Genomic DNA, 20537 nt, shown 5'->3' with positions numbered 1-20537 from the left:
TTTCAAAGACTGCATTCATTTTTAAAACAACCATAACCTTTATTTTATCAATAAAGGTTTCAAAAGCATTACGTAGATTATCAAATAATGATAATCTAAAATATACTGTTTACACACGACCATTACATAATGGTTTACAATAGAAATATATTACGTCGACATATGTTTCTTGAATGCAGTTTTTACATAATATCATACAAACATGGACTCCAAATCTTGTCCTTATTTTAGTATGCAACAGCAGAATCTCTTAATATTCACCTGAGAATAAACATGCTTTAAACGTCAACAAAAATGTTGGTGAGTTATAGGTTTAACCTGTATATATCAAATCGTAACAATAGACCACAAGATTTCATATTTCAATATACATCCCATACATAGAGATAAAAATCATTCATATGGTGAACACATGGTAACCGACATTAACAAGATGCATATAATAAGAATATCCCCATCATTCCGGGACACCCTTCGGATATGATATAAATTTCAAAGTACTAAAGCATCCGGTACTTTGGATGGGGTTTGTTAGGCCCAATAGATCTATCTTTAGGATTCGCGTCAATTAGGGTGTCTGTTCCCTAATTCTTAGATTACCAGACTTAATAAAAAGGGGCATATTCGATTTCGATAATTCAACCATAGAATGTAGTTTCACGTACTTGTGTCTATTTTGTAAATCATTTATAAAACCTGCATGTATTCTCATCCCAAAAATATTAGATTTTAAAAGTGGGACTATAACTCACTTTCACAGATTTTTACTTCGTCGGAAAGTAAGACTTGGCCACTGGTTGATTTACGAACCTATAACAATATATACATATATATCAAAGTATGTTCAAAATATATTTACAACACTTTTAATGTATTTTGATGTTTTAAGTTTATTAAGTCAGCTGTCCTCGTTAGTAACCTACAACTAGTTGTCCACAGTTAGATGTACAGAAATAAATCGATAAATATTATCTTGAATCAATCCACGACCCAGTGTATACGTATCTCAGTATTGATCACAACTCAAACTATATATATTTTGGAATCAACCTCAACCCTGTATAGCTAACTCCAACATTCACATATAGAGTGTCTATGGTTGTTCCGAAATATATATAGATGTGTCGACATGATAGGTCGAAACATTGTATACGTGTCTATGGTATCTCAAGATTACATAATATACAATACAAGTTGATTAAGTTATGGTTGGAATAGATTTGTTACCAATTTTCACGTAGCTAAAATGAGAAAAATTATCCAATCTTGTTTTACCCATAACTTCTTCATTTTAAATCCGTTTTGAGTGAATCAAATTTCTATGGTTTCATATTGAACTCTATTTTATGAATCTAAACAGAAAAAGTATAGGTTTATAGTCGGAAAAATAAGTTACAAGTCGTTTTTGTAAAGGTAGTCATTTCAGTCGAAAGAACGACGTCTAGATGACCATTTTAGAAAACATACTTCCACTTTGAGTTTAACCATAATTTTTGGATATAGTTTCATGTTCATAATAAAAATCATTTTCTCAGAATAATAACTTTTAAATCAAAGTTTATCATAGTTTTTAATTAACTAACCCAAAACAGCCCGAGGTGTTACTACGACGGCGTAAATCCGGTTTTACGGTGTTTTTCGTGTTTCCAGGTTTTAAATCATTAAGTTAGCATATAATATAGATATAGAACATGTGTTTAGTTGATTTTAAAAGTCAAGTTAGAAGGATTAACTTTTATTTGCGAACAAGTTTAGAATTAACTAAACTATGTTCTAGTAATTACAAGTTTAAACCTTCGAATAAGATAGCTTTATATGTATGAATCGAATGATGTTATGAACATCATTACTACCTCATGTTCCTTGGATAAACCTACTGGAAATGAGAAAAATAGATCTAGCTTCAAAGGATCCTTGGATGGCTTGAAAGTTCTTGAAGCAGAATCATGACACGAAAACAATTTCAAGTAAGATTTCCACTCGAAATAAGATTGTTATAGTTATAGAAATTGAATTAAAGTTTGAATATGATTATTACCTTGTATTAGAAAGATAACCTACTATAAGTAACAAAGGTTTCTTGATCTTGGATGATTACTTGGAATGGATTTAGAAAACTTGGAAGTAAACTTGCAATCTTGGAAGTATTCTTGATTTTATGAAACTAGAACTTTTGGAATTTATGAAGAACACTTAGAACTTGAAGATAGAACTTGAGAGAGATCAATTAGATGAAGAAAATTGAAGAATGAAAGTGTTTGTAGGTGTTTTTGGTCGTTGGTGTATGGATTAGATATAAAGGATATGTAATTTTGTTTTCATGTAAATAAGTCATGAATGATTACTCATATTTTTGTAATTTTATGAGATATTTCATGCTAGTTGCCAAATGATGGTTCCCACATGTGTTAGGTGACTCACATGGGCTGCTAAGATCTGATCATTGGAGTGTATATACCAATAGTACATACATCTAAAAGCTGTGTATTGTACGAGTATGAATACGGGTGCATACGAGTAGAATTGTTGATGAAACTGAACGAGGATGTAATTGTAAGCATTTTTATTAAGTAGAAGTATTTTGATAAGTGTCTTGAAGTCTTTCAAAAGTGTATGAATACATATTAAAACACTACATGTATATACATTTTAACTGAGTCGTTAAGTCATCGTTAGTCGTTACATGTAAATGTTGTTTTGAAACCTTTAGGTTAACGATCTTGTTGAATGTTGTTAACCCATTGTTTATTATAACAAATGAGATGTTAAATTGTTATATTATCATGATATTATGATATATAATATATCTTAGTATGATATATATACAGTTAAATGCCGTTACAACGATAATCGTTACATATATGTCTCGTTTCGAAATCATTAAGTTAGTAGTCTTATTTTTACATATGTATTTCATTGTTAATACACTTAATAATATATTTACTTATCATTTAATATAATTAACTAAGTGTATCAATATCTTAATATGATTCATATGTACCTAGTAAGACGTTGTTATAACGATAATCGTTATATATATCGTTTTCGAGTTTGTTAAATTAATAGTCTCATTTTTATGTATATAACTCATTGTTAAAATACCTAATGAGATACATACTTATAATAAAATTATGTTAACTATATATATAACCATATATATGTCATCGTATAGTTTTTACAAGTTTTAACGTTCGTGAATCACCGGTCAACTTGGGTGGTCAATTGTCTATATGAAACCTATTTCAATTAATCAAGTCTTAACAAGTTTGATTGCTTAACATGTTGGAAACACTTAATCATGTAAATAACAATTTCATTTAATATATATATAAACATGGAAAAGTTCGGGTCACTACACTAAATCTCCACCAACCAAAACCGTTGAACCAGCAAAAACGATTGGTAAGAACCACATTGTTTTACCAACTCCAACGGTAGTGCTTAACAATAATAAAACGCCTAAGTGTGGGGAAAATGAAGTAAAACCTACTGATGACCTGATAACAAAGAACCCCGTTGTTGATACGAAATTAAATGACTCCGTTATTAATAGTTCAATGAAGAAACTTATTAAATGGATTCGCGATGCTAGAACCAAGGGGAACTTTAAGTTATGTAACCGGTTAGTATCTAATCTATCACCTAAAGAAAAGGCGAAACTAGTTGAATTTATGAAAATTACACAGGAATCTGACCAATGGCTTAAAGCAAAAGTCACAGATATGCAAGTTGATTATGATCCAAGAGAAATTGACAATGAAGTTAATCACAATTTCAACACCACAGCTACCCAAGTGTGGGGAGATTCAGATGTTCTAAAAAGAAAATGCTGTCTAGAGTTAGTTGTTCTGTTCTCGTGTAGTTCCGAGAATGGAATCCGATTGGTCTTTTCCACTAGCAGACACTAAAGAACTAGTTTTCTTCCCCATTCTGAATTATTTTTATTTTGTAGGTTTTGAATAAAATTAATATGCATTTTTAAATTTAAGTTTTGTGTGAATTTAAAAACAAAATTTACTTTATTTCATTAAGTTTAAAAAATGATTTCTAAAATTCATCGTAAGTTGAAGACTAGGTCATGAAACCGAAATTGCTTTACCCGAGGGCGGGGCGACAAATTTTGTTATCATTATTTTTAAATTATTGATCTAAAGTATACAAAAAAAATTAAAAAAACCCAAAAATCTTTGCTTTTAAAACAATCGCTTTAAAAACGACAAATTTTAAATTTTGTCGATGGACAGACTAGGTAAACATACCGAAACTACCTAAAGTAAAAGGAAACAAATTTTTTTTTAAAAAAAATTATTCATTTAAATTGTTTTAATAAATAAAGGTTTTATATATATATATATATATATATATATATATATATATATATATATATATATATATATATATATATATATATATATATATATATATATATATATATATATGTTTGTAGTTTATCTTATGTATAAAGCAGGGTAAAACAGCTCACTTTTAAAGAATGGCATTAAAGTTCAGCAAAAACTACTAATTTTGACGACAAGACGCAAAATATCAAATGTGATATAAAATAATATGTTTGCAAACTCGGTATTTTTAATCACTTTTCTACACTAATCACCCTCATGAAATTATAATTATAGTCTGATTTCATGCAAATGAGGGCATTGCATGATCTCAAGTGTGGGGATGGGTTATAAATTCTCTCGGGTTTACACTTGGTTTAATTGGCAAATTTTGTGAAAATTTGAAAAATTTTCAATTAAATGAATTCAAAATAATGTTTATACATATTTATGAACGATAAAACTAGGTGATAATACCGAAATTATTGTTACCTCGGAGAGAACATAAATTGAGAAACAACCTAAAATGGTTGAATTCATTTAAAATAGAATAGAGGAGAATAAAAAGGCAAAGGAAAAAAATAAATAAAAGCTAAGTGTGGGAAGAATTTACCAAGTTATTTAAAACACATATCACATATGTTTGTACAAGATTATTATAGGTACTTTTGTTTTGGACGATTTTAATCAGTTTTACCCGATTTACTGTAATATATTTGAAAGAAAGATGAATCTACACGATGAATCAATTCCATCATTAAAAGGAAGTAAAGTCTTTCGAAAAAGACACGCGCTTCTTGATTTAGGTCAGGAAGTTGTCGTCCAGACCAGCTGTAGGTTGACGGAAAATCTAGAAAAGTTTTCTCGAAAATCAGCTGAAAATCCACGGACCTCAACATCAAACAGGGTCGCCATGTGGTCAGACTTATCCTAACCATGAGAGGATCTGTCTCGTAAAATGGGGAGGGCGCCGTGCAAATTAGCTTGATAAGACTAATGAATCAGACCCCCAGAAAGGATAATCTCCTTAATGATTAAAAATCAGCTTTTAAGCCTAATATTGCTCAATCATTGAGATTGACTTTAAAGATTGAGAATTCAAACTCATGGAATTCAATGCTATCTAAACTCGAGCTTGAACGAGAAAATATTTTGATCAAAATTACAAACCAATTTGTTTTCTGAAAACCTATTTTCAATGCATTCATTACCATTGAACGTAAAATCCTAAGAATTCATTAGAATACATTAGGTCACCTGAACCAAATCGGGTGTCAACCCTAAGAACGGTGGTTGCATAGCATGGTCGAAGACAGGACCTTGTGCCAGACCGAAAAACTCTAGGGTGATCTTTACTATTGCTCCTACAAAGGATAGTAATTGCATCCAACACGTTATAGACCATAATCAAAAGCATGTCACGGGACATTGCCTTAACAGTTGCTTACATATGTATACGAAATACGTGTCACAATAAAATGTTGTAATGTAGGCTTTTATGACAAGAAAAATAGTAATTGTGATGAAAATTGGAAGAAGGTCGTAGGAGAATAAATGTAGTTCATTTATTCTGACCAATTTAAGTATATCAATATGTTTGTAAAAACAGTGACAAGTTTCTTAGTTGGAATATGTGGTTCTACGGGTCATTAAATTAAATGACTTTAGCATTTACGTTCACTTAATACCTAAAACATATCATTAAATTTTTTTGTTTAAACAAACCCGTGATTCCACGGGTCATTTCACTAGTGTGTGTGTGTGTATATATATATATATATATATATATATATATATATATATATATATATATATATATATATATATATATATATATATATATATATATATATATATATATATATCTGTATGTGCGCGCGCGCGTCTCTGTGTGTGTGTGTGTGTGTGTGTTTGTTTGCAAAATTATGGTTTCAGATGACAAAATTAGTTATAAATGTAATTCATTATTATGGTTTAATCTATAATAATATCTATTAAATCTCTAAAATGATGATGTCATAAATAAACATTTTCTAAGTATACAAATAATTCGAAATAAAAAAGAAAGATTCTAAAACATCTTTGATGATGCCATTATTTTATATTAATTTAATTAAAAAATAATACGAAATCTTTTATAAAGGAGAATACTAATCTCTCATAAACAAAAACTAACAAACTCTTATCCGTTGTCATTTATTCTTCTTCTCATGTTATTGTTCAACAACCATGCTTTTCTTCTTTACAATCAATTTAATTCTACATTCTAGACTTGCAAATACGATTACTCGATCCAACCCGATTTACAACAACAACAATACCTAATCCCGCACATGCGAGGTATGGGGGATGTGAGATGTAGACAATCCTTCCTCTAACCTAGAATAGAAGAGAAGTCGTTTCTCGATCCAACCCGATTGGTTGTTAACTTTTACATTCAATTTTGTTTGATTATATGTTATCAGTTTTTATTTGATGGAACCACGGTTTTGTTTAATTGATGTAACCACACTTAATACACTCAAAGTTTTAGTGATGTTTCTCCTAGTTGTGTTATCATGTGAGAGTTGAATATTCTTAGTATGCTCAACTTAATTACGATTATTTGATTCAACCAGGTTTGTTGTTAGCTTTTCAATTCAATTTTGTTTGATTATGTGTCATCAATTTTTATTTGATGGAACCACGGGTTTGTTTGATTGATGGAATCACAGTTAATACACTCAAAGTTTTATTGATGTTTCTCTTAGATATGTTATCATGTGAGAGTTGAATATTCTAAATTTAGAGCTTACTTTTCTGAAGAAACTTTGAATGTATTAATATAGGGCTTAGTATTTTCTTAAACTTTGAGTGTAGTAATATGATATCTATCTATGAATTTTTGTTTATTATTCTGCAATTGATGACATAAAGGCTATCGGTTAAGGAAAAATCAATTTGCAATACATAGATACAATTTTTATAATTATAATTCAACTCTAAATTTGTGGTATATATCTTATCATTGTGGTTATATCTTTTCTTATAATGTAGATTACAACAACACAACATTCATAATGGATATGTACCTATTGTATAGTGATGTTGATGAGTTTAGATTGTTATTTTTCAACTAACCCGTAAAATCACGGGTTATTCGACTAGTTAGTTATATTCATTCACGATTAGGTTAATAACATTTGTCAATTATGATATATCATTCACAATTTTTCTTAAACTTACCCGTAATCCTGCGGGCCCTTTAACTAACGCAAGTCTTAAACTTTAAACATAGACTATCTTTAGATAATTATAATAGAAATAACCACCGAAGCTTGATTTGAGTGGTAGGAAGTGAGATCGAACTTGAGTTAGTCTAGATTTTGATTCTAAGCAGAGAGTTTTTTTTAACGTTTAATAGCAGTGTTGCAAAAAACGGGATTAAACGGCGATTAATCGGTGATTAAACGAAAATTTAACACTTCCGTTAAGTTTAATGTAATTCGCTATAAAAAACGATAAACGCCGATTAATTTAGTCAAACATGATTAAACGGGATTAATCGAAATTAATTCGGAATTAAACAGAGTAATTCGGCCAAAAAAATTTTATTTAATAAAATATTCATTTTTGAAACTGTTATTTTTAATATATTTATATTTATTATTTATTTTATTATATATATTTATAAAAGTCAACATTGGTTAACATCAGATTAATCCCCGATTAATCTCCGAATTGCCGATTAATCCTTCAAATGATCTGACCGATTAATTCATGAATAGCGTTTTTTACAACCTTGGTTAATAGTACTACCAACATCAATCTGATTTGCGATTTGGTAAATTTATGGATTTTCCAACCCTAGATGGTAAAATAGGGTTAACGGTTAGCATTTTCACCATCCATTCACAGCGGTGTCAGCTAATCCAATCCGAATCCCTTCATCCCTCAACATCGTTTTCGATGAAAATCACGTGCCCCGTCACTCTTTCTCCGCCAATACTCCACCACCCTCCACCACCACTCCCCTTCTCTAATTAACCTCTACCTGAACTATATAAAACAACACACACACACACACACACACACAACTATCACTCTCTATTTACTACACTATGTCTATCTTCTCTTCATGTTCCCCTACTCTCTTCTTCTCCACCACAAACCCTAGGGTTTCACTCTCACCTATTACTTCAACATCCACTTCAACCTCCTCATCCTTACGCATTCGCTCCGTTTTCCGAAGGTTTCCGTCCGTAGCTTTTTCCGGTGCTGCCAACACCGCCGCTGAAACGGCGTGGTCATCATCGTCCACTTCACAGCCGTTATCCGGATCCGACCTCGGTTACTCTCGTACATTCATGGATGCTCGTTCCGAACACGGTAATCGATTTCGTTTCTGTCCGTACAATAAGAGATAATTGATTTTTTGTACGTAGATGATCGCATGCTTACAATTATAATCGATTGAAGTTAATTGAGTTGTGTAATAATGTAATTATACTCTGAAGTTACTCTTTACATTCATCTATGCTTGTCCAAACACGCGAGTAGGTTTCGTTAATTTACACCGTTTTGTTTGCGTGTAGTTGATCTACGTTTACAGTTACTATCAATTCAAGTGATTTGTGTTTGTTGAATACTGCAATTACTATTAGGCTATTCGCGTGCATTCATGGTACTTGTTCCGAACATGTAATGGATTTCATTTATAATTAATTTACAGCTATAACTTATAGTTAGCTGATCATTTGCTTTCTGCTATAGTCAATTGAGTTTGTGTAATACTATAATTACTACTTAGGTTACTTTTGTACTCCATGGTAACGGATTACACTCATGTCCTTACTATCAGCTACGCTCTTCTATCCAGTTGATCACTGGTTTCAGTGGTAATGAGTTGAAATGAATTGAGTCTGTGTTGTAGTGTAATTACTACGAGGTTACTGTAAAACTGTTTTATTTGTTGCATATTACATTCATGAATGTATTTTACTCATCTTTTATTGTGTGGACTTTTGTATAATGTGCGATAAATTGTTTTGATGGCTTGATTGATGCTATAGGTAAATAGGTAAATAGGTAAATAGGTAAATTCTTTAGTGAATGGATGGCTATGTGTAGCTTATCTACACAGTCTATTTGAATATATCTGAAGTTTGAACAATTGAACCGTTACCGACTGGCATTTAGTTTGTATTTCAGTGGACTTCGTATCGTTGTTTGTCATGTTGTTAGATGTTTAATAGTTCACGGTGTCATCACAAGTGTTCTGATTGCGGCGTTATGAGTATGCATGGATTGACAGGTCTTGAGCTGTAAGCTGTTGTTTCCTTGTCGGTTATGTGCCTATCCCTATTTTGGTAGTATGACATTTTAGGATTATTTTTTTAATGTAAATGTGCACACTGAAGAGAGATATATCTTTCGATACGTCATGCATTTTAATATTATAAGTTATTTGGTTACGTAAGAAGTTGTCAGTTCTGGTGATTCGTAACAGACAGTTTTGTAGGTTTAGGATGATTTGTAATGTGTTGCATTTATTAAACATTTTCATCCAGTGATTCTAGAAATAAACAATTCATGAAATAATAAGTGTTTATCCTTCATGTGAGACATTTGACTACCCCATAGCTCATTTTGAAGCATATAATTGTATTCTATATCAAATCTTTTTACAGTTATATTTTTGAAATAACAAGCTTTATACACCCTTAAGTAGGCCTTTTTAGTTATTTAGCTTAAAACATTCTTTGATATATCCATAGGATCTTTTATGAAATGATCCGTGGCATGCAATTACTTGATGTGGAATTTGGGGCTAACTATCTTATTTCGTAGTATATATGAAAAGGAACAGCATACATTAAATGCTTATTGACTACAGACAATCAAGTTTGAAACAAGTTGACCATTTTCATGGATAATTACTGGCACAAATTTTAGGTTAATCATTTAAGTTTTTTCATTATGTAGTCATCAGCTTGTAGAGGAATTAATTAGATTTCTATTTGTAGACTGTAGCAGACAACTGTAAGAAACAGCAATCTCAATTGTGTTGCTTCCATTTCTTTTGGATCTATCTATATATAGATATCACTACGCAACACTCATTTCACTTCTTACTGCCTAACTTTTACTTGTAGAATATTTCACTTTCATCCCAAGTTATGATCAAGTTTAATTTTGTAAATCTGAGGAAGATATTAAATTTGCACTTAATTCAGAACAAATTTTATTCTTGCCATCCAATTAATGTATTTGTAATTTTGTATATAATAATAATAATTATAATGTTAGTTATACAAAAATCATGTAGATCTGCTTTCTGGAATCCAAAGAGAGTTAGAAGCTGGAACTTTGCCTAAAAATATTGCTCAGTCAATGGCAGAGCTGTATCAGAACTACAAGAATGCAGTGAGTTTTTGTTCAAGGGCTATTTTTTTTAAAGTACGTTTTATACAGAGTAGCTTTCGCCATTTGAATGAGGAAGAGACTGATTATAAACTAATCTGTATGCGAATTTTATGGTATAGGATATAAAAAGCTTTTTTTTATTTTTTTAACTTCATTATGTATAGCTTTAATCTCTTTATCAGGTCTTCCAAAGTGGAGATCCTCATGCAGAAGATATTGTGTTGTCAAACATGCGCGTGGCATTTGATCGTATGTTCTTGGCTGTGAAGGTTTGCCTTAATGATGCTGTTGATACTGATTCATCTTAATCGTGTTCGATTTTTCAGAACGTAGTTGATTTGCAGGAGCCATTTGAATTTTCACCATATCATGAAGCTATTCAGGAGCCGTTTAATTACTATATGTTTGGTCAAAACTATATACGTCCTTTGATCAATTTCAGGTTAGTCTAACAATATTGTTTTTTCTTGTCATCATCCACTTATCTTTGTTTCTTCATCTGTTTTCTCCAATATACGTATCTTGTTGAAGAAGATAATAACCTGCGTGAACATCCATTTAATGTTAGTATCTTTAAAAGTTGGTTTAAGAATCAGTTGAATTCTACTACTATAAAGGACCACCTATAAGAATAGGAAATTATTAAACTATTGTACCATATTATAAATACTAAGGATGTCTTCATACATGCTTGAGATCAAAAGTATTGTTTTTCTTCTCATATAATGAATGAACGTGTAAAGTTCATCAAGATTCTTAATTGCACTCATGTTTGATAATCAGGGAATCGTATGTTGGCAATGTCTCCCTTTTCAGTACAATGGAAGAGCAGCTCAAACAGGTAGCTTTTTTTATGTTATATCACCTTTTGTAATTGCTTTTTTTGTGCGAGATTAATTTTTTAAGAGCCTTATATTAATTTCGTCTTAAAACCATCAGGGTGAAAATGTGATTTTAATTTCAAACCACCAATCCGAAGCAGATCCAGCTGTTATTGCGTTGCTGCTTGAAAAAACTCATCCTCATATATCTGAGAACATAGTAAGCCTGCTATAGACAGAAGAGCATTGTATCATGAATGTTTTTCATTGAGTCCATTAAGTTGATCATGTAATTAATGCAGATATACGTGGCAGGAGATAGAGTTATAACCGATCCTCTTTGCAAGCCTTTCAGTATGGGAAGGTTCTCATCTTCTCATATATACTTTACATTCACCATAACAAATGTACATAAGTTTCTTTTCCTAATATGAACTTTTAACCATAGGAACCTCTTGTGTGTCTATTCAAAAAAACATATGAATGATGTTCCTGAGCTTGCTGATATGAAAAGGAGAGCAAATACAAGAAGCTTAAAAGAAATGGCTATGCTTCTGAGGTATGTTATATTTTTTTTCTGAAAAGAGGGAAGCTATAATCGAGTGTATCTAAATTTCCCCAAATTACTATTTGTATGTAACAATCTAAAAACTCATATCATATGTTCACTCTGGTATCCGGAAAATATCAATTGAACTCCACTAAATCCTGATTAATAACTTGCTCTTTCAGCAAATTTAAGCACGTCGTGCTTATATGTCTCGCACATAAGGGAAAATTATGTGTAGCATTGATTGTTTTTACCCTCATTTAGTATCATATTAAGTCAGCAGATGAACCTTCTTCTTTGGACATTTTTCGTGACAACATATCCCGCATTAATAACTTTCCCCTTGTGCATCTTTGTTTAATAGAAGGTTTCAAAAATGTAATCTATTTTAAACCAAAATTTCATGTCATCCGTAAAGTTATCGACGCGTTGGTTTAACCTGAGCGACACCAACAACTGTTAGTTACCAGGTCCAATGTTCCATACGTTTAGAAGTTTGATATATACAATAGGAAGCTTTTTAGATTGACAAGTAATAATTCAGGGAAAGTTGAAAAATCCCATATTTCGCCCTTTCGAAAGCTATTATTTTATTTAATTTAGAAATTTCATATGGTTGAAAAATCCCATATTTAGTCTTCTCATTATGTAAACAAATATGTGGAGAAAAAAAAAAAATTCCTATTATAAGATCAAATGTGCATGTTTCTTCATTTTCCTATGTCTTCATTAGTCGAGGTTATTACCCAACATTTTAAATTCTAGATTGATCATTGGATTAAGACAGTAGTAACTAGATTGACCAACATTTTAATTTCTATATATTACATTACATTACATTCTTAAGTACTCATCTACCTCTTTTGATCATCTGTAATTTAATTCACTTTTAGCCATGGTTCAATCTAATTAAGATCTTGAATAACTCCTTTAAATTATTATAGGGGCGGATCAAAAATAATTTGGATTGCACCAAGTGGTGGCAGGGACAGGCCAGATCCCATCACAAATCAATGGTTCCCAGTAAGATCATCACTACTATGACATTAATTTTCCAAAATCGAGTTATTGCCTTTCAGGCTTTCTTCCTTTTTTAGTTTTTAATTACCTTTTGGATCATGATCATCTATAAGATTTGGAATGATATGTAAACTGGACCCTCATTACTCTTCATTTATTTTTCTTTGTATCTGTTGAAATGAAGGAAGGTTAATTAATTACTAAATTAATGATGTCCAGGCACCATTTGACGCCACTTCCCTGGACAACATGAGAAGGCTCGTAGACCATGCTGGTGTGGTGGGCCATATCTATCCTTTAGCCATACTATGCCATGACATCATGCCTCCTCCTGCTCAAGTGTGTTCTTGTTGATTCATATGACTTTGTTTTCTATTACTCCCAACTCTATTTACATTTATAACTTAATAGAAGCATTTTTTGACAGGTTGAAAAAGATATTGGAGAGGAAAGGTTGATCGGTTATCATGGCACCGGAATATCAGTTGCACCCGAAGTGAATTTTCAGAAAGTCACTGCTTCTTGTGCGTCCCCTGAGGAGGTCGGTGTTACATAACTTACTTCTCGATCCACTTGTTACATTGTTTATTGTTTATTGTTTATACTTAATATAAGTAACTATAATTCCTTAGATTGTTCAATGTTGGACTCAACACAAGTAATAGAATAGGATTAATTTGAGAAGATTACTCTGAAGTTGGCTCAGCTTTTGTTGTTTAAGACTTTGTGGTTACTAATCAGATAACTAGCTGTTCGAAGGGTTGGTAACTTATTATCGCTCAAGAATTTAGTATGTATACATATATGTTCAAAAATTCATTCTTGTTGAACGAGAGATACACCGTGTATTATGGAATTAGGTCATTTAAGTTTACCTTTTGATAATTGTTATTGTTAAAGTTGTCACGAAACAAAATGATCCCGTACGGTAGTATTAGAATTAGATAATCAGGAGCAAATCTCAGTGCTTCCTTATTATTTTGCAATAGATTCTTATTGCAAGCATCAAGTATTTGCATATGTAAATTGTTATGGGTGAAATCATATAGTTTTGTATTTGTTGAAACATCTAAATTACAAGAATGTCGCCCATATCAATTCGCTTCTGATTTTGTATCGCAGGCCAAGACAACTTATTCAAAGGCAGTTTATGATTCTGTGTGTGAGCAATACAACGTGCTACAATCTGCCATAAATGGAGCTAAAGGCTTAAAAGCATCAACACCAAGTGTTTCATTGTCACAACCCTTGCAATCTTTTGACTAGTCTATGCATTTGTCGCTATTCTCTCCCAACTTGGTTTATTACAGGTAACCATTTAGTTATAAAGATCTCTACAGAGTGTGCTACAAACCTAGTGATAATAAGTAATTGAATATATATTTAATTATGAATTTAATAGTGGTTGAATGATATGATTCTGATAGTTCTTTTGTTTTTCATCTACACAGGCGGAGACTATTCATTTTACATGACATAGGTGTATAGATACCAAACCATAGATCTACAAGCAAACATCTGAAATGCACAGCAAGAGAAAGCACCAATATAGTGGTTCGTTTAGGTGCGTAGTTTTGTGGACTATACAATGTTAAATGAAATCATATTTGCAGGGATCCAAATGTACAGTTGTATGTTTTGTTAGCTTCTCTTGAAAGGGACATCAAGTTGTAGGCAAATTTTCAACACATACATGTTGGACCCTTTGAGCTAGCAGCAATATATGAAACTAGTTGCTTATTCTGAATGTCAACAGATGAAAATTAATAGAAAGTTTACTAGATTTTAAAATACCCGACAATCCTGATTGGTTATGTGTTTTTCATTTTTACCAGACCCTGATGAACCTGTATGTCACCACCATGTAGGATTGTTTTATGTTTCAACAGTGTGTTACTGTGACACTTTTGACTAATTTTTCACCTACAGTATATCATCGAACATAGGTGGCAAAATAGTTAGTCAGATGGTTGACAAAAAACACCATAAGGTCGAAACCATACTGCTATCTAGAACGCTTGTGAATTATTATACAAAGTGATAATATTAGAGGAAAAAACTAATTAGTTTTATAAAGGCACAAGTTAATGCCATTTATAATGGTAAATAATGATCAGTAAGTTAAGATATGATCAAGTACATTACATAGTATGTTTTAGAGATTGGCGACTTACTCATTTGGTGTCTAAGTCACTGGACGTTTCTAATGCATTTACGTAATATTTACCAGTACGTATCGTTTGGGCGTAAACAAGCAAGAATTACCTCTTTTTTTTTTTTTTTTTTTTTTTTTTTTGTGGCACGAAACAGAAATTCAATTTAAGAATGTTACCTTTCTGGTTTAGTTACATAGAAATAGATGATATATGTCAGATACATTCATTCATCAATCATCCTAGAACCAATATTTACGTTTGCCATAAAGAGGGATTGTTGAGTTGTAAATTATTTACAGAGGCCTGATACAACTATAGAAGTACGATAGTTTTCCTTTTCCTTGTTACTTGTTGCTCGTCTCTTGTTTGTCGTTTTCATCTTTTGTATGTTTCATTAGATTTCTTGGTTATGCCGTGTGAGCTCTTGTTAGGTTTTTAGTTTAGTAGAGCTCGATAGTTTTTCTTGATTTGTTCTTGGGTCTTCATTTTTTTTTTCCGATGAAGTTTCTATTTGGTTATAAAGTTTTACTCTATTTTTTTGTTACGAGATATGAGAAGTTCCTGAACGTGCATTTGATGAAGGTTTTTTTTTTTTTTTTTTTTTTTTTTACTTAACCACCTACTCGTTCATCTCTCGTAGTTGCATAACTCGCCCTCAACTACTGTCCTAGAAGAAACCCGGACTATTCCGAGAGTTATGAAACGACGGATTTCCGATGTTTAACCAATCGATTTTGGCGTTTCATCAGGCGTTCCGTCGGCGTTCCTGGTCCGATGTCCGAAATCAAACGTCAAAAAATGTGAATATGGCCATCTTTTTCTTGATTTTTCACCTCAACGAATAAGATTTACACCAAATAATATTAATAATAATAACTTTTATAATCTAAATTTATTTATATATAATCTAAATTTATTTATAAATAATAACATAAATAACTGAAAAATATTCAAAAAAAAATCTCTATCTTCGTTCTTTTTATATTTCTCCATACATGTCAAATAAGTATGCAAGTGGGTATGGTTAATTTTGCTTCTATTAGTCTGTTTGAATAGGGTAGATAGGATAAGTATGTAGTTCCTAAATTTCTTCTCTTCGGTATTAGAATTTTGTAACAACCCGTCTCACGTGAGACTTTTGAGAGAAAAAAATGATAAGTTTCTTTATAAGAATAAAGTTGTGACTTACTAATATTAATTTTTTATGATGTATGTGTTAATCCCCCAGTGTTGCCGCATAATTTCAACCATGGCAGAAATTGTTGGTGATACAATGAAATCCGAGCAAGCAATTGATGCAGTCCAACTAGGTACACATTGCATGGGCTTTGATTAGACTGAGCAGGTCAAGTTGGTATTCCAAAGTCCAAACTTTAAGCAATTACAGTTGAACAGATATGACACCTCTACACGGAGCGGCCAATTTGTTGATCAACTCCAAAATTCATGTAGATTTCAAAGAGGTTAAACTTGATGGAAAAAAAAATGGCAAATACTAGTAAATTATATATTTCACTAGGTTATTAAATTTGATGACAAAATTTTCATGATCATGGCTTATACCTACCTTTTTTTTTTTTTAAAGGGGGGAATTTGACCCATTTACTTATGAACGATTCAGTCGGGGATACCTTTTACTTTAAATAGGTCAACAACAACAACTATAATCAATGCCGCATATAAAAAGTATGGGGAGGTGAGATGTAAAAAATCCTAAATCATTTGAGATTGCTATATTATTACTGAAACTATATAAATTCCATAATTGTATCCTACAGATTGAGGCACAGATGCTCCGGGTCAACCCATATAACCTGACTTGTTTGGAAACTGTTTTAGAAAGAGGAAGGATATAAAAAAAGGGTGAGACAAAAACATTAAACATAAAGCCTTTTTGAGTTTAAAGGTGTGTTTGGGTGAAAGTAGCTGAAACTGGAGCTTATAGCTGGAGCTGGAGCTTATGGGTGTGTTTGGTGTTACTAGCTGGAGCTGGAGCTTATAAGCTGAAACTGGAGCTTATGGACGGAGCTGGTAGCTGGAGCTTATTTTTCAAGCTGGAAACTGGAGCTTATTTTTTAATAAGTGTTTGGTAAAAGTAGCTGGAGCTGGAGCTTATTGTTTGTAAATTGACTAAAATAGACAATAAAATATATGATAGATAATTATATAAGGGACAAAAGTGTAATTTTAAACATCATAAGCTAGAAAGCTTAGTAACTTATTTTTAAAAGCTACTCCAACTAGCTTCTTTTTCTAGAGCTTATTTTTTCATAAGCTCAAAAACTTATGTCATCCAAACGATGCTACTAGCTTAAGCTTATGAAAAAAATAAGCTCAAGCTCCAATAAACTTCAACAAGCTGCGCGGCCAAACACACCCTATAGCTGGAGCTGGAGCTTATGGACTAGAGCTGGAGCTGAAGCTTATTTTTAAAGCTTGTAGCTGGAGCTTATTATTTTTTATAAGTGTTTGGTAAACTAGCTGGAGCTTATTTTTCAGTTCATAAGCTCTACTTTTTTTTTTCATAATAAGCTAATATAAGTAGCTTATTTTTTAAGAGCTTATGATTTTCATAAGCTTACTTTTTATGTCTACCAAACAAAGCTTATGACTTGAAGCTTATTAAAATTATAAGTTCAAGCTTCCATAAGTTCTCATAAGCTCCAATAAGTAGGTGTGCCAAACACACCCTAAGTTCCGTGTATTATATCCTGTAAGCCCTCAACTTTAGTTCAAATACCCAAAATGAATAAACAAGTTATTCTAAATGATCTGGAATCACTCTGTACTATTATTTACTTTAATTAAATGTTTGTAACAATCAGACCCTGCACGTAAATAGTGATGAAATCATATTTGTAAAATAATAGTTCAAATGAACAAAAATAACATAAATGTACGAGTTAGTTCAAATGAACAAAAATAACATAAATGTACGAGTATGGTTATGATAATCCATCAATACAACACACACATCGTAACAGACTAAGATTCTTTAGAACCATTGTAAACAGATACATCTGAATAAAAAACACACGCCATTAAAATTGCGAACGCACCAATAACAGCTGAAATAAAAGTAACCACAGACACGAATTTTGTGTGTTTCACAATTCCCGAAGGTACATCCCAAACAATAGCATCAAAACTAGATCCAACACCATCATTAGTTGATGAAAATATTAAACTTTGATAACTCGAGTCCCTTTCAATATTGCAGTATAAAAGCAAATCAGGCGACCCAAATTCAACTCTAGTGTAACCATCATTTCCTAAGGGCTGCAAAAATAAGTTATATTAAATCAAATAATAAAGTGAAATACTTTTAACCCAAAACAAAAATGTATGTTGGAACCATAACGAATATACCGGATAGCGTATGTGCAACGGGATCTCAAAGTTGAGGTCCCAAACGTTTTTGGTACTGGGGTCCAAAGCCATGTGAGCCTCAACAACAGATCGATTTGCACGCACAGTAGGTAACTCTAAATCTGTGTCCCCGAAAACAGAAGCATCAGAAAACACTGCAAAAGTTAACAAAAAACAAACGGATTCAAAAGGCCTTCAAGATATGAAACTACCAAAGTGTTTCAAGGGTATGATTGTAATTTACCACCGCGTTCTGTAAGATGTTGTAGCTCGAATGGATCAGCAAAAACTCCAGAAGGAAGTCTCTCGATGATTATGGATTTACATAAGTGAAAATAAAGCTTAGATAAAGCTTCTGGATTGATTTCAATCCTAATAGACGAAGTTAGACGTCGGTGAGAACCTTCACCGATTAACTGTCTTTGTAGAATAGACAGTTTCGGTACAAATGTCTGATTTTTGTTGGAACTGTGAGAAACTTCATCGGATATGAAATCTTGAAAAACATGGTCAATTAAGGTATCGTATTTCTGAAAGTATTCTTCTGTGACATATCTATGGTTCCCTAACTGAAAATAGAAAGGTAAAGGGAAAGTTATATAATGGAAGAAATAAGGTGCAATGATTATGATGCAGATAACTGTTGGGAACTATTTTCTTATACGAATGTAAATGAGTGAAAACAGACTTCATACCTACCTCTGAGAAGGATGAAGAGGTATGTTTGCAGTAGCCAATACGAGCGAGCAGTGATAATATGAATCCCAATCTCAGGTAAAGCAGAGCTCTAAACCATTGATGTTCCATTAAACAACTGACAAAGAACATTGTAAGGCACTGATAACTAGACATATGAGTGATCAACAAATTAAAGGCATGATCTTATGTTGGATGCTCCATTTGTATAACACATTTCATGACTATATTAAAAATTATGGAACTTTCTTATATAAGGTCATCTTCCACATAATACATATAACCATTTCTGTTCACGGAATTAATGTATTAGCGTATGTGTATACTCATTAGCCAGTATAGCTTTAACTGTATCTATAATTTACTATTTCTTATTCTCTCATGAAAATATTACTGCATAATTAAACAATATATAAATAAATTTGTCAAGTCAAGCTCACTTTCTGACAATATTTAACAATCCTCGGTCTATCACCTAAAAAAACAGGCATTTCATCGAACATCTTGAGTGCGCACTACACTAAATTCATTCACAAACCTTACAACTGGCTGTTAAAAGAAAACTTACGTATGAATATATGATATACTTGTAATTGCTTTAATAAATGAAAGAACATAAATATTTATCAAGTATAGATTTCATCATCATTACCTACAATTAAGTTTGTTGATTTCTGATTCAGGTGAGATTAATTATTTTTCAATACGGAAACACGAAATACTCTCTGTTAACTTTTTAACAAAATCGTTGGAAAATAGAAGTAATGGAAACTGAAATCAAGAACATTGAAACATACCTACAGCGTATATTGACGTTTGATGCAGTGATTGAGATGAAGATGAAGAAACAAGATCGATCCTGTACTACCGTGGCTCCAGTTCCTATTTTTTTTTAAGACAGGAGCAAATATAGTCCCTTAGGTTTAAAAAAGTATAAAGGTAAGCCCCTCTAGTTCTAGTTCTACTTCTAGTTCTACTTCTAGTTCTTCTAGTTCTAGTAAAATAAAAGGGCAAACAGTCTGATCCGTGCAATCAGAAGTATTTATATGTTTGAAGATGAAGATGAAGATGAAGATGAAGAAACAAGATCGATCCTGTACTACCGTGGCTCCAGTTCCTATTTTTTTAAGACAGGAGCAAATATAGTCCCTTAGGTTTAAAAAAGTATAAAGGTAAGCCCCTC

The 20537-nt window shown here is 31.9% G+C and overlaps 2 protein-coding genes across 2 annotated transcripts; one reads left to right on the top strand and one right to left on the bottom strand.

Moving 5' to 3' along the window:
* Positions 1 to 8269: 8269 nt before the first annotated feature.
* On the top strand, positions 8270 to 14923 carry LOC139898577 (glycerol-3-phosphate acyltransferase, chloroplastic). Its single transcript, XM_071881334.1, has 13 exons — positions 8270 to 8705; positions 10645 to 10742; positions 10925 to 11011; positions 11087 to 11184; positions 11526 to 11583; positions 11682 to 11783; positions 11866 to 11927; positions 12012 to 12122; positions 13058 to 13136; positions 13353 to 13472; positions 13561 to 13674; positions 14256 to 14443; positions 14585 to 14923. The coding sequence occupies exons 1-12, from the start codon at positions 8438 to 8440 to the stop codon at positions 14397 to 14399; spliced, it is 1341 nt and encodes a 446-aa protein (XP_071737435.1). The 5' UTR covers positions 8270 to 8437; the 3' UTR covers positions 14400 to 14443; positions 14585 to 14923.
* Positions 14924 to 18240: 3317 nt separating this feature from the next.
* On the bottom strand, positions 18241 to 20289 carry LOC139898576 (uncharacterized). Its single transcript, XM_071881333.1, has 5 exons — positions 20152 to 20289; positions 19358 to 19472; positions 18903 to 19227; positions 18659 to 18813; positions 18241 to 18568 (listed from the first exon to the last, which is right to left on the bottom strand). The coding sequence occupies exons 2-5, from the start codon at positions 19463 to 19465 to the stop codon at positions 18275 to 18277; spliced, it is 882 nt and encodes a 293-aa protein (XP_071737434.1). The 5' UTR covers positions 19466 to 19472; positions 20152 to 20289; the 3' UTR covers positions 18241 to 18274.
* Positions 20290 to 20537: the final 248 nt, after the last annotated feature.

The sequence above is a fragment of the Rutidosis leptorrhynchoides genome, chromosome 3 (genome assembly GCF_046630445.1).
Source record: "Rutidosis leptorrhynchoides isolate AG116_Rl617_1_P2 chromosome 3, CSIRO_AGI_Rlap_v1, whole genome shotgun sequence".
Lineage (NCBI taxonomy): Eukaryota > Viridiplantae > Streptophyta > Magnoliopsida > Asterales > Asteraceae > Rutidosis > Rutidosis leptorrhynchoides.
This window is presented reverse-complemented; position numbering and strand designations above follow the sequence as displayed.

Excerpts from the sequence above, each read along its gene's own strand:
- LOC139898577 (XM_071881334.1), top strand. The coding sequence starts at position 8,438 with ATGTCTATCTTCTCTTCATGTTCCCCTACTCTCTTCTTCTCCACCACA. Across the intron at positions 11,185-11,525 it reads CGTCCTTTGATCAATTTCAG|GGAATCGTATGTTGGCAATG; the intron begins GTTAGTCTAACA and ends TTTGATAATCAG. Across the intron at positions 12,123-13,057 it reads GAAATGGCTATGCTTCTGAG|GGGCGGATCAAAAATAATTT; the intron begins GTATGTTATATT and ends AAATTATTATAG.
- LOC139898576 (XM_071881333.1), bottom strand. The coding sequence starts at position 19,465 with ATGGAACATCAATGGTTTAGAGCTCTGCTTTACCTGAGATTGGGATTC. Across the intron at positions 19,228-19,357 it reads CCTCTTCATCCTTCTCAGAG|TTAGGGAACCATAGATATGT; the intron begins GTAGGTATGAAG and ends TTCTATTTTCAG. Across the intron at positions 18,814-18,902 it reads ACATCTTACAGAACGCGGTG|TGTTTTCTGATGCTTCTGTT; the intron begins GTAAATTACAAT and ends TAACTTTTGCAG.